Source organism: Acomys minous, assembly GCF_964271855.1.
Source record: "Acomys minous genome assembly, chromosome: 1".
Classification (NCBI taxonomy): Eukaryota; Metazoa; Chordata; class Mammalia; order Rodentia; family Muridae; genus Acomys; species Acomys minous.
Window position 1 is genome coordinate 174,936,891 of NC_140483.1, and position 25,261 is coordinate 174,962,151.

The 25,261-nt window shown below is 38.6% G+C and overlaps 1 protein-coding gene and 1 pseudogene across 7 annotated transcripts in view; both read left to right on the forward strand.

The window, feature by feature from the left end:
• CNTLN (centlein) overlaps positions 1-24,867 on the forward strand; it is a 251,852-nt gene extending 226,985 nt beyond the window's left edge. For 4 of the 6 annotated variants that reach the window (XM_084779053.1, XM_084779054.1, XM_084779056.1 and 1 more), the window contains exons 24-27: positions 6,692-6,877; positions 9,397-9,474; positions 19,728-19,825; positions 22,021-24,867. In XM_084779053.1, coding sequence (XP_084635179.1) covers positions 6,692-6,877; positions 9,397-9,474; positions 19,728-19,825; positions 22,021-22,036 — 378 coding nt within the window. In that variant the 3' untranslated portion in view covers positions 22,037-24,867. Of the gene's footprint in view, positions 1-6,691; positions 6,878-9,396; positions 9,475-19,727; positions 20,968-22,020 lie in introns of those variants that run through there. The other 2 variants (XM_084779055.1, XM_084779060.1) reach the window with 1 other exon arrangement.
• LOC311597127 (large ribosomal subunit protein uL10-like) lies at positions 12,835-14,339 on the forward strand (annotated as a pseudogene). Its single transcript has 2 exons — positions 12,835-12,987; positions 13,685-14,339. The product of its transcript is annotated as a large ribosomal subunit protein uL10-like (transcript).
• Positions 24,868-25,261: the final 394 nt, after the last annotated feature.

Genomic DNA, 25,261 nt, shown 5'->3' on the forward strand with positions numbered 1-25,261 from the left:
TATGCAACAACAAAAAAGTAATCAAAGGAAGACATCAAGAATGGAAGAAAGAATAAAGCAATGGCAGGATGAGTAGTCAGAAAACAATTAACAAAATGGAAACAGTAAATATGGTGCCTGACAATATTTATTTTAAATATAAATAGACGAAACTTTTGGATCAGAAAATGTCTGGTGGCTGAATAGATTTTCCTTCCTGCCTTCCTTCCTTTTGAAAGCATGATCTAGTTACAATTTTTTTAAAGATGTAATTTAGCTATATAGGCACACCTAGCTGAACGTGAAAAGATTTTTTTAAAAGATATTTCATACAAATGTGACTACAAGAGAACAACTACGAGGGCCTGGGGATTTAGCTCAGTGGTAGAGTGCCTGACTAGCAAGCGCAGCGCCCTGGGTTCAGTCCTCAGTCAGAGACAGAGACAGAGACAGACAGAGGAAGAGAGAGAGAGAATGAGAGAATATGTGCCTGAATTTATAATAAGATAGACGTTAGGAAGTGACAAAAACAATTACAAATATTTGTTCACCAAACAGTGGTGCACCTAAATATACAGAGCAAATATAAACCAAAAGGACAGTGGTTACACCCTCGGCAGTAGACCTTCCAAACAGAGAATGCATAAGCAGCAGAAGCGAGCGACACCAGAGGCATGTGGTCCTTGCAGACATGTACAGAACATTCTTCAGGATGCGAGAATGTTGGGACACAAAAATAAGTCTTAAAGATACAAAAGACTAAAGTCATATGAAGAATCTTTTCTGTTCCTATTTATGTAAAAATGCAAATCTATAATGGAATGAAAATGTGGAAGTTAAGCAATTTGGTCCGAAAAAACTAGTAGGACTGATTATAAATAAGAGAGAAATACAAAAGAATGAGACAAATGAAGATGGACGCAAGACCTATCATGTGCATGAGAAGCAAAGCATTTGTTTCTTGGTTTTGGTTTTGGTTTTTGGGGTTTTTGGGGGGGGGGGGGTTGGGTTTTTTTTAGAGGAAAAAATTACAGCTGTAAACAACTTAACCAAAGAGTGCTCAAGTACATAGTCGAACTTAAACAGTAAAGAGCAGGGGGAAGAAGAGCTGAGCCCACAGTTACAGAGGGAAGAGACTACTGAGCACTAGAAAGGAACGATTCAGATAAAAGAATAGAAAACAAAAATCAGTGAAAATAAGGCAAGTTTTAAAATATAAAAATGACAAATCTTTAGCTAAACTAGTAAGGAAAACAAAACAGGAAGACTTTATACCTCTGACTACAGAAACGTGCCTGATAACCAAGAAGTGATTGGTTCTTCCAGACTGTAGAGAATATTCTGAACAGTGATGTGCTAAGAAGTTAGATAAGCTATAATAAATGGAAATTCCTGGAAGCCAACTACTCACCAAGACTGAGTCAGGTCTAATATCCAAAATATATAAAGGACTCAAGAAATTAAACACCACCAAACCAAATAACCCAATAGAGAAATGGGGCTTGGAACTAAACAGAGAATTCTCAACAGAGGAATATCAAATGGCTGAGAAACACTTAAAGAAATGCTCAACCTCCTTAATCATCAGGGAAATGCAAATCAAAACGACACTGAGATTCCATCTTACACCCATCAGAATGGCTAAGATCAAAAATTCAAGCGACACCACATGCTGGCGAGGATGTGAGGAGAGAGGAACACTCCTTCATTGCTGGTGGGAATGCAAACTAGTACAACCACTTTGGAAATCTATCTGGTGCTATCTCAGAAAACTGGGAATAGGGCTTCCTCAAGACCCAGCTATTCCACTTCTTGGAATATACCCAGAAGATGCTCCAGCACACAACAAGAAAATTTGCTCAACCATGTTCATAGCAGCCTTATTCATAATAGCCAGAACATGGAAACAGCCTAAGTGTCCCTCAATAGAAGAATGGATAAAGAAACTGTGGTACATTTACACTATGGAATACTACTCAGCTATTAAAAACAAGGAATTCCCTAAATTTGTGGATAAATGGATTGAGCTAGAAATGATCATAATGAATGAGTTAAGCCAGAAACAGAAAGAGTCAAATGGTATATACTCACTTATATCTGCATATTAGCCCAACGGGCATGTCCCACGAAAGCCTTCACTTACCAGGAAACTGAGACAGAGGGGAGGACATTCTAGTGGGACTCTAGATGAGAGAAGCATGGGAGAACGGCAAAGTAGAAGGATCCAGAGGGTCCTAGAAACCTACAAGTAGAACATTATGATAGGCAGATTTGGGCCCAGGGGTCCCGCTCAAACTAAGGCACCAGCCAAGGACAATACAGGCGGTAAACCTTAAACCCCTACCCAGATCTAGCCAATGGACAGAACACTCTCCACAGTAGAGTGGAGAGTGGGATATGACTTTCTCACGTACTCTGATGCCTCACATTTGACCATGTCCCCTGGACGGGGAGACCTGGTGGCACTCAGAGGAAGGACAGCAGGTTACCAAGAAGACACTTGATACTCTATGAGCATATGCAGGGGGAGGTAATCCCCCTCAGGAACAGTCATAGGGGAGGGGAATAAGGGGGAAATGGGAGGGAGGGAAGAATGGGAGGATACAAGGGATGGGATAACCATTGAGATGTAACAAGAATAAATTAATAAAAATAAAAAAAGAAGGAAATACAAAATCCAAATGAATAACAACTAAGGCAATTGAATCCGTAATCAAAACCTCCCTACAAACAGAATGCCAGTGCCATATGCTTCCCCGCCACTTGGCCCAACTGTTAAAGAGGAATCAATGCCAGTTCTTGAACTCTTCCAAAAAGATTAAAAGAGGACTGAACATTTCCAAACTTTATTTACAAGGTCAGTATTGCACTGAAAGCAAAGTTAGATGAGGACACAATGAGAAAAGAAAACTACATTCCACTATCATTCAATCATGGATGCAAACACTCTCAGCAAAGAACTAGTAAGCCACATTTAAAAACAGCATACACCATGTTGAAATGGAATTTGGTCTGTGAACGGTTCAACTATGTGAATAAATACATTTGAGATCCTAAATTAGCATAATAAAAGAGAAAATTCATCACACAATAGATATAGAAAAGGAATTTCACAAAATACCACATCTTTTTCATGTTTAAAAACTCAATATATTAAATGTACAATGAATGGATCTCAATATAATAAACCCATAAGTTACAGCTGACATCATACCCAATAGTGAAATACTCTTTTTTTCCTGTAAAATCAGGACCAAGACAAAAGGCTTAAACAAATAAAGTTATAGAAATCATGAGGGAAATAAATAAAATTACCTCTGTTTGCAAATTGTAAACTTAAAAAACCTGAAGACTATACCTAAAAATAAATGAGTTCAATAGTGTTTGGTGGTTACAAAAACCAATATGTAAAATTAGGTTCTGTCTCTCTACACTAACAACACTCTCTGAAACAACTGAGAAAAATAGTCATTTACAATAACAGCAAAACAAAAAGGAAAACTAGAAGTTAAATTTAACCAAGAAAATGGAATTTCTGTCAATTAATGTTAATTTTTGTAATTGATGAAATACATTGAAGAAAATATAAATGGAAAATAGACTATGCTCATGGATTGGAAGAATTAATATTATAAAAAGGTCTTGGTTCTCAGTGTGTGTGTGTGTGTGTGTGTGTGTGTGTGTGTGTGTGTGTGTGTGTGTGTTAATAGTACCATCATATTTTTGGTTTTTCAAGACAGGGTTTCTCTTTGTAGCTTTGGCTGTCCTAGACTCACTTTGTAGACTAGACAGGCCTTGAACTCACAGAGATCCACTTGCCTCTGCCTCCCCAAGTGCTGGGATCACTGGTGTGTGCTACCGCATCTAGCAGTACCATCATATTTTAATATAAATAGGAAAAACTTGTTTGAAACCATAAAAGATGTTGACTGAATGAAGTAATGTTGAGCAAGAGTAGTTAAGCTGGTGGTATCATGCTTTCTGGTTTGAAGCTATATTGCAAAGTTATAGAAATCAAACCTTCATGATTCTGACATTTTAAAAAAGCATGAACCAATAGAACAGATTAGGAAGCTTGTAAATAAATATATGGATATATTAGTAACTATTAAGTGTCAGTAACTAGTAAGAGTATATGACAGTGAAAGTAATGTTTCTTCAATAAATAACCCTGGGACAACTGGCTCACTTACAAATTGACCAGGAAAGGACATGAATGTTGTTTTTCAAATAATGATATATTCTTGTTGCTGTGACCATATACTTGACTAAAATAGCTTCAGAGAGAGTTTTATTTGGGCTCATGGTCTAGGATCAACTCTATCACAGTGGTAGGTTTACTATGACAGTACTTCACATCTGTGATGACAGGTGAGAGCCAGCCAGCCTACATCTCCAGGGATGGGGACCAGAGAGACAAGAGGACTTGAGCCAGGTTGTAAACCTCAAGTCTCACCCCTAGTGGACTTCTACCAGCTAGCCTCCTCCTCATCAAGGCTCTGCAATATCCTAAACACACTAGTTGGGGACCAAGTGTTCAAATTGTACTTGAGCCAGTGAGGAACATTTTGTATCTAAATCATAACAAGGAAATGCCATCTATTTTGACCAGGGTGTGGGTTGGCCAAAGTTTTCATTTAGTAATAACTTATAAAGCTATACAGTTAAAACATATGTATTTCACTGTGTAGAAATCTGATCTCAGAACTAAAAATATCCATCATTAGTCTAGAATATGCTTGGCAATGCAATTAGGGCCCACCTGTACAGATACCTGCTCCCTCCTTTAAAATGCCTCAAGAATGTAAGATGGATAAATGGATAAATAGATACATGACAAATCAAGTATAGAAAGTTGATTATAGTACATAGGTTGTGAGTATATGTTCCCTAACATTTTGTTCAACCTTTTTATGTTTGACATTTTGTAATTGAATATTTACAGTGTTATTCTTAAGTACCGTCTTCCAGCATCTCCTGTGGAAAGATCACCTCAGAGTCTTTTTCCAGGGCTCTAATTTGAGTCACATCCAAAAGAAAATCTCAAATGTGAAATATAGCAAAATTATACATTTTAAAGTCTTATCAGTTAAAGTATTGGTTAGGTAGATTTTTAGCAGCTTGACTTAGGTCGTCTGGGAAGAAGGAATCTCAATTGAAAAAAAAAATGCCCACATCAGCTTGACCTGTTAGCAAGTCTTTGAGGCATTTTCTTGATGAACAGTTGATGTGGGAAGGCTCAGCCAGCTGTGAGTGGGCCTGGGCTGTGTAAGAAAGCAAGATAAGGAACTATGAGCACATGTCAGTAGGCATTGTTTCCCTACGGCTTCTGCCTCCAGGTTCCTGCCTTCAGTTCCTGCCTGCACTTTGACCTTTTCTCCCCAAGTTGCTTGTGGTCATGGTATTTATCTCATAGCAGTAGAAACCTAACGAGGACAGCTACATTAAGCTTTTTTCCCCCCTCCATGAAGTACAGTATAATTGACAAGAAGAATAAACTATGAAAAATTAAACATATTCAATAGGCAAATATAATTTCACTAGCATAGTGTACATTGCTAAAAAGTAATTGAAAGTGCCAACGAAAACATAGGTATGTCAAGGCTGATTCTCCACTTGATATGTAATACCAGAAATGAGAATTTGGAACTTCAAAACAGAGTTATAAAATCAAATTGCACTGAAGTACCAGATTGGTGTTTGCTAATACAAGGAAGAAACAAAGAAGAAACTGCAGTGTGTGTGTGTGTGTGTGTGTGTGTGTGTGTGTGTGTGTGTGTGTGTGTGTAGATATGGTAATAGTGTTGAGGAAGAAGAGGAGAGAGAATCAAGTAACAGTTGCCAATATTGCAGCAACCCATATCCTTTGTTGTGGTAATTTCACTTTTTGCTTTGTTTCCAAGAACTGCTGAGGTAAATATGAAGATGGCTGCTTGCTTATTGAACCTTTGAACTCATAAAGTGTTGAAACGGCTTAACACCTAGCCAGCCCATCCTGGGCTCTCCAAGCCATCCTGGTATCACCACACAGAACTCTGGTCATGCAGAGCATAATGTGCTTTTTTCTTACTTGCCTGTGTGAGTGGCATTCACTGACATTTGTTGATCTCTCAAAGGAAAAACTAAAAGACTTTCATAACATAATTCCAGCCTTCTATATGCCTCCAGTCCATCCCACCTTAGAGTGCGTGACTTAGTAACTGTTACTCTACTTGTTCTCAAGTTTTTCCAAAGTGTATCTAATATAGTTCTAGTAGAATATTACAGAAGCAACTTTTTCAGTGGCCGTCTTTCATCAGTGTATGTGACAATTAAACCCGCTGTGCAATAGCCTGTTATAATTAGTAAGTGAATAGTAAGGTTACATATAAATAGACCTAACTATCTTATCAGCTTAAAATTGCACTTTATCACGATAACAAGCAGCTTGCCCACTGCAGCCTTGATCAACCAAGATGCCAGTTAGCATATCGAAAACTGAGTGTAGAGAGCTTTAGTTAATAAAAAAAAAAAGTAGTTAAGAGGTGATTTAAGAGAGCTTTTATTACATAATGACAATAAGCAGATAGCAGCCCATTCTCTTCCAAAATAAATAAAACCAGAGTAACCTTAATAAAAATGATTTGCTAGGGCATTCACATTTTTATGCTTTGGCCATTTTGTCTTCATTATGACTTCCATATGAACCCATGTTCTTTCCAATATGTTTTAGGCTTTGGTCAAAGAGTTGCAAAGTGATGTCCATGGGACAAGACATCAAATCAGAGAGCTTAAGAAGATGCAGAAAAACAGACAGGCTTGTAAAACCTCAACCCATAAAGCCCAGACCTTGGCAGCTTCCATCCTGAACATCTCACGGTCGGACCTAGAGGAAATATTGGACACAGAAGATGAAGTGGTAGGATCACTTGGATATTCACTAACAGAGAGATTGCTCTAGTTTTACCTGAATATATTTTTTGTTTTATAATTCTTAGAATTTCTTTTATGTAAATATTGTCAAAGAAAGATACATACAGTATACCAAGAATACCTTTAGATAAACTCAATACGTTACACAGAAATGAGTCAAATATGCAACAGGAAAGGATAAGAGACATAATAAGCAATTAGGAAGATTCATGGAGCTTGTTACTCATGTCATTTATCTCTTCCTGTCTCCTCCATCCTCTTTAGCTAATCATATTATATATCTTGTAAACCATGGTTTCTGTCATTCTTTGTGTGTGAGTGAGTGGGTGTGGGTGAGAGAGAGAGAGAGAGAGAGGGAGGGAGGCAGGGCGGGGGAGAGTCTTTCTTTTGTTTGAAGCCAGGTCTTTGCCTAGGCTGGTCTCAAATTTCTAGACTCAAGTGATCCTCCTGCTTCAGCCTCTAAACCCTTTCAGACTATACAGGTCTGTACCACGACACCCAGCAGTAATCATAATTTTTGGATTATTAATTTAAGTATCTTAGTGCTTTGCCTTTGAGTATTTGTTTGTACCACATGCAGGCCAGGTGTCAGAAGTGAGCATCAGAACTGCTGAGCTGGCACCGTGAATATCGGTGTACCACATTGGTGCTTGCACCCAAACTGCGTCCTCCACAGGAGCACCAAGTGACCTCAGCTGCGCACCCAGCCCTCACAGGCCAGGTCTCACTATTCTCAATTCACCAGTTTGACTGGGCTTAGTTCAGCCAAGTCACCATTGATTTGATAAAAATCTCTCGTGTGTGACATTTTTTTAGGTATCAAATTTATTAGCTTTCCTGGCTGAATTTAGAATTATTTTGATAATTCTAGTTTTGAAAACATTTATGGTTTTTAAATGAGTAAGATCCTCCTGTGTGGGTGGGTTTTATTCCTATCAGTGGTCCTAGGGCAATGACCCTGTTTCACCTATACGCAGTATTCTTCAAACCTGTAAAGAATGTTTAGCCCTGAGAATACAATTCTTCAATTATTTATTGCTTGAAAAGATTTAAGACAGGATTATACCAAGATCATCCCAATAAATATTTGCTCAATGATAAAATAAAGCAACGGACTTTAAGTATTTGTGTGAGACCATCCTCTATGAGATGCCTGCCCTCCTGAGCATCTAAGAGATTTTCTGCTGTAGGACGATCTATAATATAAAGATATTTAAACTGCCAAGAATTTTTGGATACGACCCAAAGGAGTTCTGCTGAGATTATGTTCATCCTTTGGGTGAATGGGATGATGAGCGACTAGGCATGGTCGTAAAAGAGTATTATCACATGTAGGATCAAACAAGATGCAGGGAGACAGCAGTGCCTGAGCGAGGGCCTCACCTACGCTCGGTACACACACCTAATTAGAGCCTGGGTTAATGGCATGCCTCCGTGGAAATGTGTGTGCATATGCCCGTGCATTCCACACACAAACGCAGGCACTGAACACTGTCATTGTAGGGTGTTAAGAACATGTTTGCCCTGGGCCATGAATTAAAAAGACATCACACCATTTGAATAGGGAAATTACACAACATTGTCTCCTTTAAGTGTGTGGCTTAAAAAGGGTTCCTCATCGTCCCAAAGCACCAGTGCCCCTGAGCTGATGCATCTGATACCAGAGAACTCTGCCTGCAGCCGCGTATGCCACACAGTCTGCAGCCCCTCCTGGAATAAAAGACACTTGAGTACAAACACTGCTCTGCGCAATATCAGGGCACCTTGATATAGTCACTGTGTTTAATCACAGACCAGAGTGTATTTAGAATGAACTATACATCTTTTAAAGACTAAGGGTGGAGTGTCCTGCCTGAATTATGTTCTTTAAACTGCATCCAACTGTAATAAACGTTAAAGTATGAGAGACGGTATGAAGTACCAAGTGTGAAGACTGACATGTAGTAAATTCAATGTGTTAGTTTCTAAATGCTTCTATTTTTCACATGTGGTGTGTGTGTGTGAGAGAGAGAGGGGAGGGGGAGACAGACAGACAGACAGACAGACAGACAGACAGAGACATAGAATATAAGGCTGCATTCCCTAGAGCTAGACTTACAAGCTATTGTGATGGCTGCTGACATGGATGCTGGGAACCAAACTCAGGTACTCTACAAGAACAGCAAATGCTCTTAACCACTGAGCTATCTTTCCAGCCCTGCATTGTCTTTTTTACTCTGTTCCATCTTTTTTTACTCCCGTTCATCCCTATCCTGAACCACACTGTGAAAGCTAAAGACAATTTTCCTAATTTATTATGAAATAGATAAACACAACTACAGCTTCCATATGTATGTAAATATTTATCAACTAAATATTAAACAACATGAATTTAAATATCCCACACTCTAAGTGATGGGACATTCTTGGCTGATGTTTCTATATATGCATTAAAATCTAGCTGCTAGATCTAGGAGGATGAGTAAGTTCATATCAGTTTAATGCACATATTTTTATTCTCCTTAGGAAATTGAAAAGACAAAGATGGATGCTGAAAATGACAAAGAATGGCTGTTGTACATTCAGAAACTTCTTGAAGGACAGGTATTTTATTTTTGTGCTTCACATATTAAAACTTCTAAGTAAATATTCCTGACCTCACATTTGCAAACACCCTTACTTCTGTTAGGTAAAGGAGCGTTCCAGGGGTAGACAGTAAAGTTAACTCCCTATTTGTATTTCTGTACTTAACAAATGAAGCAAATGCCTTGAGAAGAGCCAACATGGGCCTCAGCTAGTGCATTAATTAAATTATTGAGTCCACCTCTCTGCTTGCTAGAGCGAAGAGGATCCGTTCTCCCCGGCCCCTTAGGAGAAGAGATTCTTTATTAGTGTCTTTAAAGTTGGAAGTTGATACGGACACCTGAGGAGTTCATGGGTTTCGGTGACCTTTTACTGTGGACCTGTTTCCAGTCAATTCATGTTTTCCTCACAGCCAGACAGCTGTTTATTACTGTGTCTTCCCGCATTCTCTACAATATTTTCTACTGAGACCTCGAGCAGCTTGTTAGTGGGAAGTAAATATTGATTTGGCATCCTGTCAATGCAGAAAGAATGAAAAAATTTCCACCAGAGGCCCCTCAAACATTTTCCTATCGACGTTTTCTGGGCTGAGTAGAAAGCTGCATAGAGGATGACAAGGCCAAGACGAGCTGCACTCCCTGAGGGGTCTATTGAGGCTGCTACAGTGACCAGTGTGATATACTTTTTCTCCCCTTTCAAGTATTTTTTTAATGCACACACAGTCTGCTGGGACGCGCCCCTCTTGTAAGTGATCAAGGGCAGTTTATTGGCAGGTGAGAGCCCTGCTTTTCTAGTCATAGCTAGCTTTTGTTTTGACATCACTGACAGTGTGTAATGCATTCTAAAACTTTTTCATTATAGCCTTTTTTTTCTCACCCTAATTGTTTATTTGAAAACTGACCTGAAATGAATAAAAGCTAAAACATAATTGTCAAAATGGGAAAGGAAAAACCCCACCATTCAGTGATTTTTGAAAGACATTGTGACTATTTCTGCAAAGATTAAAAACAGGAGTTGATATTAAGTATTGGTGTTTTATATAAGTATATCACCAGGTAGCATTTCCTGTGATTTTAGTGAAGTCAAGAATAAAGCAATGAAAGGGCAAGAGACGTAGCTCAGTAGCTGAAGGCTTGATTGGCATGTACAGAGCCCAACCCCCAGCACCAAGACAAGAAACAAAGAACAGTACGTAAATGATCCATAAGCCATTTCTATTCTTAGTCTTAACTTTATACGCTTTGAAGCATTATATCTGAACTTACCTCAGTAACAGAATGTGACTGGCGATGATTTGCTTAAAGTTGTTCAAATACAGATACGCAGGGGTGAGACAAGGCCTTTTACAGCGACAGCTTGTTTTGGAGAAGAGAGGTCACTTCTTTTCCTTATGATGTACCTGCATTTTTAATCAAGTTCATGTGTGAGGGCATGTGCATATGAGTGTAGATGCCTACAGAGGCCAGAGGCATCAGACCCCTCCGAGTTGATTGTACAGGTGGCTGGGAGCCTCTGGTATGAGCTCTGGGAGCCTACCCCAGGCCCTCAGCCAGAGCAGAGCGTGCTGTAAATTGCTGGGCTGTCTCTCCAGCCTGGAATGCTCGTGGTTAAGCATGCTGCGTGCCCGGGCTCAGCTCAGTGCCTGGCACGTGAAGAGTTCAATGGCAGTCGGTATGAAGTGTTTTTCAGCTTTAAAATGATAGAAATAAACTTGTAATGATTTTCTAAGTGTTCTTGTAACTGGGACCTTGTAGTTCCTTTAATTAGAAATTTTATCATCAATTATGTCTATAAAACAATAAATCAACATGTTTAAATCTCATAAAAGCTATACTGATGCCAGTCCTAGTTTGATGGTGATCGTTGTTGTTGTTGTTGTTGTTGTTGTTGTTGGTGGTGGTGGTGGTGGTGGTGTGTGTGTGTGTGTGTGTGTGTGTGTGTGTGTGTGTATGCATGTGTCTTACGTGTGTGGAAGCACATGTACATATTCTGCATTATCTGGATATATGCCTTTTCCATCCAGTTAGTGTTAAAAATTCCCTGTTGAAATGGCATCAGACTGTTTAATACTGCAGTTTGATATAGTGCCTTTTTGTGCCACTGAGCCTGGACTCTGGAATATAATTGCCTGGTAGTATTGATTTAATTGCCCAGGTTTATTTGTGGACTCCTAATTATTGACTGGAGGTAAATTTAATGGAGCAGCCTTTATGAACACTGAGAAGCTGCTGTTGCTGCTGTACATAATGAACTGCATCGTATGCCTTTAGATCGTTTTTCAAGCTAATTTTATTCTGCTGTGACAGTATGATAACATTTAAAAAGTCAAAGACTTTTTATTTTTATTACTGACATAGGTGGTTTTGCTGATGTCTTTGGATTTTGTGAGAAAAAAATAGGCATTCCAATGGTTGCACTTGAATGTCACTTTGTAATTATGCCCAAGAGAAAAAGCTATAAAATAGAAAACACCTCTTTTCTTCTCTCTATCCCTCTCTCTATCCCAGCAATTATATTTACCCTGTGTTTCAAAAATGTTTCCTTTGCCCACAGTTTTTCAGAGTCTGAGATGCTGGCAGAGCTGTATAGGCAAAACCGGGAATACGTTTGGTTACTTTACAGCATCTGTCTTCTTGTGTGTTCACTTACACAACCTTTGAGCTGTGGAGTAAGTGGCCGTATTCACTGCCAAACTACCTGACTCAATTCTGGTGTAATATAGTATTAAATAATTCAAAGATAAAAGTGTAGGCCGCCCTTTGCCTGCTCCTGTATTGTTTGCAGCTGTGCAGTAGAGTCCTGAATATTGAGACCAATCGGCCCTGGGTTTGTTGACTGCTTTTATTCAACGTAACTTTATACTAATGATGATACATTCACCACAAAATAAAAGGCCAGTTCTTCCCCATGTGGCATGGTGAGGCTGCACAATATATGTCATCATTCAGAGAGCACTAGAGTGGGAAGTTAGACCCTTGTATACATGTGTATACTTAATTACAGAGAGCAAGGACATAGCCTCACTATTTTAAGTAGTTGGAATGTAGTTAGTAGTTCCATGTATTTGATGTGTTTCTGCAGTTTGCAGATTCCTAGTAAGAACCATACTGAAAAATACCTTTGTAAGGTCTGCTTTCATTTATCTGTGGCATGGATGTCTTTATTTTAAATTTTTACTCGTGTTTTCTTTTTATATTGATATGCTTTTAAGTTTACAGTTTATGAGAAAGACAAAGAAGTAAAAATGAAGGGAACTCCTAATATGTGTTTGGCGTAGTTTAAATAGCAAATGAAAGTTGAGCTGGACCAAAGGATACTGGAATTTGAGCAAGAGTGTACTTTTGAGAGATACTTGGCATCAGCATGCAGGAGAAGGAAGCGATGAGGGCCGTGGGATCTGGATGTGCCCCAGCCATGATTGCAGGAGGGCTGTGCACTTTATCTGGCATTATACACAACAGGTGTGAGAGTACACGGACAGTCCCTTATCAGAGATGGATTATTTCAGTGCCCTACACCATGAGAAAGTTGAAGGTGTGTTGAACAGCTTTAGTTATCAAGAAAGCCAGTGTGTTAGGGGGGAAATATTCAATAGTGATTGAAACCATAGAATTTCTAGAAGGTTAATAATATTTGAAGGTTTCTGTTTTTCCTTAATTTATCCCAGCTTTTGTCGATCTGTCCTTAGTTTAATTTAACCATTTAAAAAAAACATTTCACGTTCTTGTGTAACAAGAAAAGGATGAAAGCCCAGACAGTTGCTTCAGCTCTGTCTGAAGCACAAATGCTGACGTGTAAAGTGGTCCATTTTCTTCAGGGTCCTCTCTAAAAATATGATTTTTTCTATAGATTGCCTGGGTGTGTGGCTGTAGGAAGAGGTTGATTAACCTCCCTGGCCTTTGTAACTGGAGGGAAGGACAGCACAGAGGGTGACTTAAGTCTCTCATGGACCGCTGAAGCCAGCCGTGCATGGTATTGTAGCATGTGTCCATGTGCTCTTGTGATGCACGCTTACTGCTGCCACACATACAAAGCCTCATGGTTGTCCCTGCCCATGGGACAAATCAAACCAGGGTTCACCTGAAAGAGGAGGTGCAGATTGAAAGTGGGGATAGAGATGCTCGAAAGCACAAGAGTAAGACTTTATATAGCAAGGTCATCAGGGCCTGTTCTAATCCCATTCTCCCTAGCCCCCAGGCAAGAATACAGTCGCCTGAATAGCTCCCTCTAGGAACTTCTAGGGCCTGAGAAGACCTCGTTCTTCCAGGCTTTGGGCATCACCACTAAAATCTCCAGAGGTACCATTGAAATTCTGAGTGATGTGCAGCTGATAAAAACTGGAGACAAAGTAGGAGCCATCGAGGCCACACTGCTGAACATGCTCAACATCTCGCCCTTCTCCTTTGGGCTGATCATCCAGTAGGTGTTTGACAATGGCAGCATTTATAACCCGGAAGTGCTTGACAACACTGAGCAGACTCTGCACTCTCATTTCCTAGAGGGTGTTCGAAATGTTGCCAGTGTCTGTCTGCAGATTGGTTACCCAACTGTGGCCTCAGTGCCACACTCTATCATCAATGGGTACAAGAGGGTCCTGGCTTTGTCTGTGGAGACTGACTACATCTTCCTTCTTGCTGAGAAGGTCAAGGCCTTTTTGGCGGATCCATCTGCATTAGTGGTTGCTGCTCCTGTGGCTGCAGGCACCACTGCTGCTCCTGCTGCTGCTGCAGCCCCAGCTAAGGCTGAAGCCAAGGAAGAGTCTGAGGAATCAGATGGGAATCTGGGATTTGGTCTCTTCAACTAAATCTCTTCTCAAAGCAACCGATTCAGCCAGCTTAATTTGAGAAACACGGGAATAAAGACATACTTCTCTTTAAAAAAAAAAAGTATTTCCCTATTTCTCTGGGTAGACAATCCAAAGACAGCCTAGAACACAAGACCTCCTTCAGCAAGGGTTAACAACTCGAAGGTCACAGCGTGCAGCCAAAGCACAGGATTTCTAACATGGGTGACTTTAGCATGGCTCCCCACACATGGCATCCACAGATGTTCCTTACAGCTAGCCGAAATAGCAAGACTTAAATTCTCCACTCACCCTGCTCTGGTATGTTTTATGTAACAACTTGAAGCCTGCTTTTGTTTCAAAAAAGGACATGCACACCCCACTTATTGTTTTCCGACAACATAGATAAGCCTTCAGGAGCTTACAATCTGTTGTTTGAAGTAGGAGTTATCCTGTATAAATAGTAAACAGTATTTGGTGGCTCAAAAGGACTAGGTATGAATACCATTGTTTAGATTATTCATTTGAAAAGTTAATTCAAGTAAAGAAGCAGCTTAATGTAACTAAAACAGTGTTCAGCAGGGTCTTTCTGAATTCTAAACCTCTGCATTGTTGCTTAGAGGCGGGCATGTTGGGGAGTAACCAGATCATGAGGTGAGGTCACTCATGAGTGGACTTAGAGCCTGTGAGGTAAGGGAGCTTGCAGTTCCTTCTCTATACACATGAGAACACAAAGACCACAGCCTACAAGTCTGTTGCAGTTGCCTGAAGCAATAGATAAGTCTTAACTATAAAGGTAGGAATAGTGTGTCCTCTATAGTTCTTAGCTTTGGAAAAAGGAATCATATTAGAAAACATTTCCCGTTGATAATAAGTGTACTGTTTGCCAGTAAGTCAGGTTCCCATTGTTGGAATTCTTACATATGTGGGAGGTGGGGGGTAAAGTAGGATTGTGTGAGGCCTCTGTGTTCACCAAAAGTAGCACAGGTTCAAATTGAGATCAAGAAGGTTTCAAGAAATGAGATTGTTTCTCAAGCAGTGTAATTGTCCAAGAATTATCTTGAAGGTGAGGGGACATCTTTGGCCTATGATCATACATGTCAGTTTGGTAAAACTACCTTGATAAGTATGGGTCAGGGAAGACCATTGCCTCCCATGGAGATTCTAATGATAAGTGTTAGCCTGGCACAGAATTTATCAAAATAATACTCCAATATCCCACAGGATCCCCAGGAAGAGCCATATCACAGGCCAAGAATGTTGTTGGGTTTGCAGGAAAGGCTCAGCTAACTTAAATGTTCACACATTTCTCTTCCATTTTATATAGTGTACCCAAGATATAAAACATGATTACTTTCCTAAATCCTTAAGTATCATATTTAACGTTACCGTTGCCTAAGGGTCTCATAAATAGTATAGGTCACCAATTTGCTTTAAGTGTTATCTGAGTATTCCTAGAGGAAAAAGAAAAAATAAAACAACTTAAATGTCCTAAGCACTTTAAGTTATTGTCTAAGGCTTCCAGAACCATTTTCAAAATTTAAGTGATGATAAATTATGGATTCTACTGGAATTTTCTTCAGGGATCTGGTCCTCAAGAGACCTCTCATGCTTTAGTAGGTGGCCCTACAACCGGTGCACATACAGGTAGCACCAAGTGAGCTCAATGGTTTAAAAACAGAGTCCATGAGGCTGGGGGGTGGGAGGTAGGCAGCAGAGCCATTGGAAGGGAAGACATGGAGGCTGTCTGACCCAAACATAATGCATAGATATATAAAATTCTCAAACAACAAAAGTATATTTCTCTGTGACCATTTTGAACCAAGTCTATCATTACAAAAATAAACCACAAATATATAAACATCGGTAAGAATTAGTGCTGATTTTAGAGGACAAAAATGTGAGAAATGGTACATTACAAAGGGAAGACAAAGGGAAGGCGTACCTCAGGGAAGACACTGGAAGAGGCGTAGAAAAAAAAACTGAACAGCTCAACTAATATGTATAATAGATATGGAAACCATCATGTAAAATTATATAAGGATAAATATATTCTTCTGAACTACTTGTAGAGATTAAAGAACCTGCAAGAACAGTGAGGTATGCACAGCTGCGCACAGTTTAACTGCTTTGTGAAATCTCCAATGTGTTAGCTGTAAACAGAGTTTAAAGAAGCATACAGCACAATAACATGGGAGGGACAACAGCTGTGTTTAACTCTGGAGCAGTCATAGGGAGAGAGGAAGAAAGTTGTTGGCATCAAGTTAGCTCAGGCTCTTCTTGATCCCCCTTGCAGCCTTCCTGAAAGCAAAGTTCTTTTAAAGAAAATCAATATCCAAGGATGTCATGTGTTGAAAACTGTCCCACTTAGACGAGTAGGTTTAACCGTTTACTCGAAAGTGAAATTTGCAAATAATAAGAGGCCTAGTGTCTATAACAAATCACCCCATTTGTTAGCTAGGTGATCACAAAGCCAACATGCTTCTCACATGTGTTCCATAGAGCATAAACTGAACAGATAAATAGACCATGAAAAGGATGGAGGACTGAATTTAGAGACTGGCATTTTCCTCTTGGATGAGCATGGTGCTGTGAAGAAGCCTCCTAGAGTGTTAAGAGGTCCTGAAACAGTGGAACTCTTTTAGTTTGATGCTACCCAGACTTACTTGATCAGAAAGCCACTTTTCTAGAAAAAAATAGGAAATAAACTAATTTTTAGAAATCTCTGACATTTCATTAGACAGTAGTAATTATAGCATATCCTCAAACTGTGACAAAAATAATCCCACAATCTTACAGTCAGTCATTAATTATTTTTCATATATGTTGTGTAGTTTGTATTTTTTATTTTTTAATATATTTATTAATTTATTCATATTACATCTCTGTATTTTTTATTAAATATTTTATTTTTACATATACATTTATATTATTACACATATATACAATAAACTACCTATAGCAAGAAGAGCCATGAAACAATCAGGAATTATATAAATGTTACATTCTTAGTATTTTGGCTGCTTGTATTTGGCAGCCTTGAAGAAAACATCTTTCCTATCTTGGTGTGTCTAAAATTCTGAATTCAAATCAGTATTTATCATATCTTATCATTATCAACTTAAAACATCTATCTACACTAATAACATCTTAACCCTTAAACAACTAAGCTTAATTGTAAAACTAAACTGTCTGGTCTTCAACCCCATCAGAGACTTGGGAAGGAATAAAATTGATTACCTGAGTATACTGAGAGTGCAGGTTAGTAGCTTCTCAAATGAGAAGTCTGCCTAAAAAAGGGCAAGCTTGGATGCAGGCAGAGTCGGCCAAACTCTGACAAGGCTGGGTAATCAAGTTCTCAATAGTTCCCACCTCACAAATATGTCTGTCAGAGGTTGAAGATGATGCTCCAATGTTATAGAGAGGTTTGGCTGACTGCTCAGGGAGCAAACTGTCTCTGTCATCTTCTTATTTGGGAAGCTACTAACCTGCATACCCTGTATACTCAGGAAATAAACTTTTAAATATTCATTTCTGCTTTTGTTTCAGCCAATAAATTATGAGAGGTTGTTCCATCTTATCTCTCTTCCTTTTAGATAGAAATGTATATTTGTGTAGATAAGTAAGTAGTAGTTACTTAAGGGTCTTGTCATTTGGGGCCTAGGGCTTACTAGATAAAAACAAGTCCTTTTTATTATGCATTCTTTAAAAGCTAATATTAATGCCCCGATGACTTAATTATCAAATTAATAATCAATTTTTTAAAGTGTAACTCCTTTCTGCATCCCAGACATCTTGTCAAAGCAAGAATTTATTGTTATTGTCTTCAAGGAAAGACGAAATAAAAAAAAGAGGAAATAGATTCTTTTTTTATATCTAATTTTTTCCTACATTTCAAAAAATGCAATATGCATGCTGTGTGTATATGCTGAGTGTGGTGATTTTTCTACCTAGAATGGGATATTTCAAATATATGTATATATACTTATATATATATAATACTCATTTGTACAACCCAACTAAAAAATGTCTTATTCTGACAGTTCTGTGATAAATTTCAGGTAAAACATGTACAGAGCTCTTGAGTTTAGAGGAAGCAGGCATATACCCAGACTGTCTTTAGGAGATGGCAAAAAGTTAAAAAATAGGAAGCTATTTAAAGATCTTAGCTAATATTTTACCTTGCCAGTTCAAATTCAGGAAAGAACCATTTCATTGACTTGATCATAATCCTTGGCTGAACATGCGGATGGCGTGCACTGTGTTTGCACTGACTAGGGACACCTTGAGTGCTTGTCCCAACACAACAACAAAACCTTACCTGCTTCCCTCTAGGGAAGATATATAAGGTACACGGGTACTATAAGCATTCTAACAAATTTAGGGAAATAAAAATAGAGTTTTCCTGGTCAGTCAAAAGGACAAACCCAAGAAATACTTAATGAATGTCCTAATTATGGCAGTGCTCTCATGAGAGACAGATAGCAGGGATAAGATAACAAGAAATCATTCAGACTGCAGGATGTATTCGAGGCAACGGTCCAGACTCTCTCTAATTTACAACCCATAACTATATGGGATATGTCCACATTCTACCAGCAAGCCAAGGAAGCAATGGGAACAGTAAAACTACCAGCAAAGTTATATCAATTATGAAATTTTAAAATGTGCTCACATTTCATAAACTCAGCAGTTTCTGAAACATGTGTATTACACTTTGATATACCAAACAAACTTTAACAACTTAATCAATGGGTATACTTTTGCCATTTTTTTTCTCTCTGAAATTTTATCCTACAACTCTTGAGGTACTGGACTCTCATACAGACAAGTGTATTGATAGTTCTCTCTCATTCTTTTATGAGTGATGAACATATAGTACCTCTACTGTGGGCCTGTGTGCTCTGGAGATGACTGTAACCCGCTATTGATCAGCTGATTGAAGATGAATGGCTTAACCGCTTGTATTGCAGATTACATCATTAACATAGTCAGTAAACCATGAATTGTTCAATAAGGCGTTTATCTTTTTTCATTTTACTTCTGCTCTTTTATCATTTTTATTAGAAAAGCCAGAATTACCCACACTAACCAGGAATATCTGTTGAAAAAATACTTGGTAGAGTACCATTAAGACTTCGAAGTTACAGATAGCCAAATTCTAATGGCTTAATGATATTTAGTGTATGGTTTTCATCAAACGAATTTTTTATAATTTGGTATTACTTTATTATATTTGTGTGTTTGTATGTAAGCATATACATCCTATGGTGTGCGTGCGTGTGTGTGTGTGTGTGTGTGTGTGTGTGTGTGTGTGTGTAGGTCAGATGACAATTTCAATGGTCAGCTTTCTCCTTCCATTATGTGGACTCCAGGAATGGAACTCAAGCTTCGTAGCAAGTGCCTTTACCTCTGGGATATCTAACAGCCCTTGTGTATACTTTGGAACTGAAAAAGTAGACTTTTGATATTTCTTTTTGTTCTCTTACAGCTTCCTTTTGCCTCATATTTACTAGAAGCAGTACTGGAGAAAATAAATGAGAACAAGAAACTAACTGAAGGCTATTTCACAGTTATGAAAGATGTTAGGTAAAGTTATAACAAAGCTGTTTTCAAGTGTGAGGCCCTCACGTGCTGTAGTCGCAGACAGTCCAGATACAGCCTCTGCTCCAGCTGTCAGTAGGCAGCCTCGGTTCTAAAACAGCAAATTGGTGAGCAGATGAAGCCGCGTGCATGGCTGCTTGAAGTGACAGTCTAGCATGATTGGTGATATTGTCACAAATCAATACAAATTTAAAAGTGGTTTTCCTTCCATTACCGTAGAAGAAATTAGAAAAGGCTTGTCATATACAAATTGGTCTAAGTATAAAATGAAAAAGTTGTAAATAAAGGACTTAATATTCTAAACTTTGTATGGAAACTAGACTTTTATATAAAAAGGTTATAAATGGCCCTTTGTGAACCAGTGAACATGTTTTATGCTGAGAAAATGCAAACTGAATTATCCTAAAATGAAAGAGGAGCATTGAGTAAAACAAATTGTTGGTTCCATTGTATAAATTTTCATTGACATAGTGGACTATACAGGAGACACTTTGCTTTTCTAGAACTATCTGGAAAAAATAAAAAACCTTTTTCTCCTCTGTCTCGTTGTACAGTCATATAAATGATCAAGGGCCAAGACCCTACATATACTGTTGGGCTGGACCTGTAGAGCTCCTGCCATGGCCGCCTGATGCACAGTGCCCTCCCACAGGGATGGAGCATGGCGCACCGCATTGCACTTCCTCGCTGAGTTCTTGCCACACACTCTCGGTGTCTCTGAGCCACTGAATGTGGTCCTCTATGCTCATGTTGTTGTCCTGTCTTCGTAGACTACCCTGTGTGTGACTTTACTCAAACCTGTCTTCTCATTATTCAGGTCCCCTCATAGATATATTCTCTGAATATCTTACTATTTAACATGAAATCATCTTTTTTTTAATATGGTCACTTCTTTGTTTTATGGTTTAGTCTCATTTCCTCCTTTAGAATATAGATTCCATAAATTAAAGCAGGTGTTGGCAAATTAAGGCCCATAGCCAATTCTGGACTGCTATCTACTTTTATAAGGTCCATAGACTAATTTTTTTTTACTTTATTAAAATGTTTTTTAAAAAATACTTTGTAGCATGTAGAATCATATGAAATTCAATTTTAATGTTTTATCAATAAAGATTTATTGAAATTCAGTGATGTTCATTCCTTTGCACAGCACTTGGTAGAATTTTAACACTATGGTCGTGGAGCAGAGTGACTAGCAGAGGCTGAATATGGTGCTTTCCTTACTTAGCACTGCTGCTCTGCACACAGCAGCCAGAGTGACACAGTTTAACTTGAAAGTATTACTGTCAAGGCACAAATTTGGAATACTGGAAGCTAAAAGAAATATTAGTACGTATCCAACATGTCAGAGTCACTCAAGCCATACTCTTAAGATACAGGCCGTGTGTTTCACGCTGTGCTGCGTTGGATAGCAGGTTCTTGTGTCTCTGCCTATGCTAAGAGGATGCAGAACGTGGAGACAGCCAGAATGAGCACGCCTCACAGCGCCGTGGTTATTTAGAAAAACTGTAGTTTGAAATACAACATTTTGATCACAGGATTTGTTATTAAAATAAATACAAGTCTACCCCCCAAAATAAAGAGCTATTGAATACAGCAAGGAAGACAGGGTGATAGCCTGGAAAATGAATCTTCACAATGGTTGTCTATTGAGCCCTGTAACTTGTGGCTTTCCTGTGGGGCTAGAGGGTCTTTGCAGTGTGGTTAAGGATCATGAGTAGGGAGTTTACTTGCATTAGCCATATGTGTTCTTATAAAAGGCAGAGTCAGATGGGAGGGGGCAAGAGGGAGTCAGAGGGAGAGGAGGGAAAAGAGTCAGAGGGAAGAGAGTCAAAGATAATGCACATTTCTACTTATTAGCAAAAGGGAATAAACTTTTGAAAACAATACACTACTGGTTGTAAATATGGAGGAAGGGGACTGACCTTAAGCAAAGGAATTTAAGTGATTCTTGGAAACTAGAAAAGGTAACGAAATATGCTTCTCTCAGAAGCCTGATACAAACTAATTAGCCCCGTGAATTTGAGTATGAACTTCCAGAACTTGGAGTAGTTTTTCTTGTTCCTTCTTTTAAGCTGGAAAGTTTATGGTAATTTGTAATAGAAATAGAAAACTAATATAACTTAAATTATCTTTCATAACTTCACATTCATATGTTCATCCGGGGCTTTGATGAGAAGATGTACAGAAGGCTGAGTCACTTCATGAACAAGATAAAAAGTAAATACCATATAATAATAACACTTGAAGTGGGAAAAGCACTTGACACAAGTCAACACAAGGACCAACAAGGTGACTGGGCATGTAAGAGCACCAACCACAAAGACCACGAAACTGTGCTCCCCAGAATCCACTTGGAAGCAAAGAACCAACCCCAGCAAGCTGTCTTCTAACCACATGCACTGTGACACATATGCACATGCTCCATACAAAATAAATGTTTAAAAAGCCGCAAAAGTGAAAAAGAACTTCAGAAAACAGACGTTCCTTATTTTGATCAAGAGCATCTTCAGAAAACTTGCTACCACCATTGCGAGAAACAATGGAGATAACACTTTTCTCCTAAAGTCAACAATAAGGCAAAGACTTCATCCCTAAACACTCTTTATAAACCTAACATGGAAACATCCAGCCTTCACAACAAGGCAGCAAGAGGCAATAAAGGGAAAGTAAATGTACACAGGTTGGAAAGGAAGGAAATCTGTATCTAAGACAAACAGCAGCAAAAAAGTTCATCCAGCTGCCATTGTGCAAGAGCAGTTGTGTGTCTACACACTAGTGATAAATATGTACCAATCAAAATTATGATTATAATTCCCATAAATGGCTTACTTAGGTATGAACTTGGCAAAACATCTTCAGTGCTTAAGTATCAAAGCTGTAAGACACTAATGTAACAAATCAGAGGTTTAAATAAACGAGGCATACGAAGAATGGGAATATTCAATGTAACAAAATATGACAAAATTATCCCCAAATTGATAGGTTCAACATGGTATTCTATGATATATATGGCAAAGCAAACTAAGTATAACAGATAAAAACAAAAGAACAACACAGTGGTAGATTCACTTTACATTTCATATTCCATCACTTAGTCACATTAGTAAGAAGTGTGCTGTAGTGACAGAGGTGTAGGTAAGGAATAAAATAGAAAGCCAGGAATATGCCCAACTGGTTGTATGCAAAGACTCAAACAATCCAATAGAGGAAAAGTAGCTACTTCAGCAGATGGTAGGAAGCAATTGGATATCTTTACATTAAGAAAAAGAATAAAATTTGAGAGGGGGTGAAGGAAGTGTTGGCAAGTGCCAGCTGCTGGGTGAAGGGACATCCATGCTCCCTAAGAGTGTAGGCCCTCGGAAATCAGCCATGCTCCAGAGGAAGGCCACACCTCCTAGAATCCAGGAATGCTCAACATGGATGGCATGGTTTGATCTTGATGGGCTTAAATTCTAAAAAACAAGATTGGATTGGTAGGGAAGGGGTGTATCTGGGAAAAATGGGAGAGTGAATATAATCAAACAGATGAATTCCCAAACGTGTGTGTGTGTGTGTGTGTGTGTGTACATGTACACGTGTATTAATTCTGGTATGCTACATAAGTGTTTGTAACTCTATAACCATTCCTCTGGTGTCCTCCTCAATCACTTGTATGCTTTGAGTCTGTCTCTCACGAACATGGAATTTGACATTCTGCTAGACTGGCCGGCCAGCAAACATCCCGAATCTGTGTGTCCCCTCAGGGCTTACAGCACTGCCCGGCATTGATGTGAGCGGTTGAAATTTGAACTCAGCTCTCACACTTACACCTCTCTTCAGCCAGAATGTTAATGTCTTCTTGTTCTGCTTAAAAGACATTGTCACAAGATTAGTCACATATTTAAACATAAAATGTGGAAGACAATATGAGAGAACAATCTTCCAGGACATAATGTTTGGTGAGGAACTACAAGACATACACGAAAAGACTTGCTGCAGAATGGAAGAACTGGCCACTATCCTCAAAATTTAAAATGTTTGCTCAGGTAATAACAAGCTTTAATATGTTCTCTCCGTGTCCACGTCCTATCTGTCAACCACATAGTTGGTAAAGGATTTATACAAAAAAGAAAGAATCCTCAAAAGCTTAAAAATAATCCAACAATGAAACAATCCTATGTGTATCCTTGGCCAGAGCTGTTTAATGTAGACAAACGTGATCATGATTGTGTGTGTTTAGAACGTAGGGCCAGGGAGGGGGGAAATTCATCAGCACTGGCCCCTGTGTCCTATTCAATGTTCTTCTTGAATCCGTTAACTCCTCAAAATTATGTAGGATTCTGACCAATAGCATAAGTGATCCTTGGGTTTGGAGGTCCCAAAATGAAAATTATTGTGAGAAATTTATAACAACACTGAGAAAGCCTCTCTCAGTGCCCTCAAACAACTATAAAACCAAACGGGAAGGATGGGTAGAAGGCATCCCTCGGAGAGAGCCCTTTACTGGCCACAATGTCTGTCTGCGGAGGAGCCATGAAATTCACCAGCAGAAGACTTCTGCTGTTTTCAATTCTACATCCCTGTGCACATAACTGCCTGTAGCGGCAACACAAAAGTTAGGAGTGGATTGATATAATAAAAATGATTTCTTGTGCAATGACTTTTTCATAAAATACATGATATTTTAAACCTTCTTGCAATAAACATTGATGTGCAAGTTTGTCGGTATGTGTGGACTTGGAGACAGTCAGGTAAATACCCAGAAGTGGTGTAGCTTGGTCATTTCACACAATGGCTACTGCAGCACTGCTCTTGACAGTGTAAACTACAGAACTAACCTAGGTCTCCAGCAAGAGTGGTGTGGTTAAAGAAAAAGTGACAATATGTATAGATATACTCACACATATATAATATTTTATGTGTGTGATATATGTTTATGTGTATAACATATGTAATATGTATAGAAATTTTCTTAGTCATATAAAGAATAAAGTTAACTCATCTGCACAAAATGGGTCTAACTTGTAATATTCCTATTAAACAAATTATGCCAGTCTCAAAAACATTGATGTTTTATTTCCTTTATTTATGGTTCTGATATCTGTGGATATCTTATATAGATAAAATTATATGTATGTATGTATATATATATATATATATGTCATTAATACAAAAGTAAAAACATCTAGGGAAGCAATGGGGGCTAATGGCATGAGAAATGGGGTGAACACATTCAACAAATATTTTACAAAAATTAAAATAGTATAAAACAAAGCTTTCTTGGCCAACCTTGGGGTTTTTAAATGAAGAAGTACACATTTCATTTTGTTGTTGTTGTTGTTGTTGTTCCTAAGTTTCCTTTCCATAGACCAGTCATCTATTTCTTATTGTCAGTTCTCAGTTCACAAAAGCCCAGCGCTGGCTCCTTCAGTGCCATAT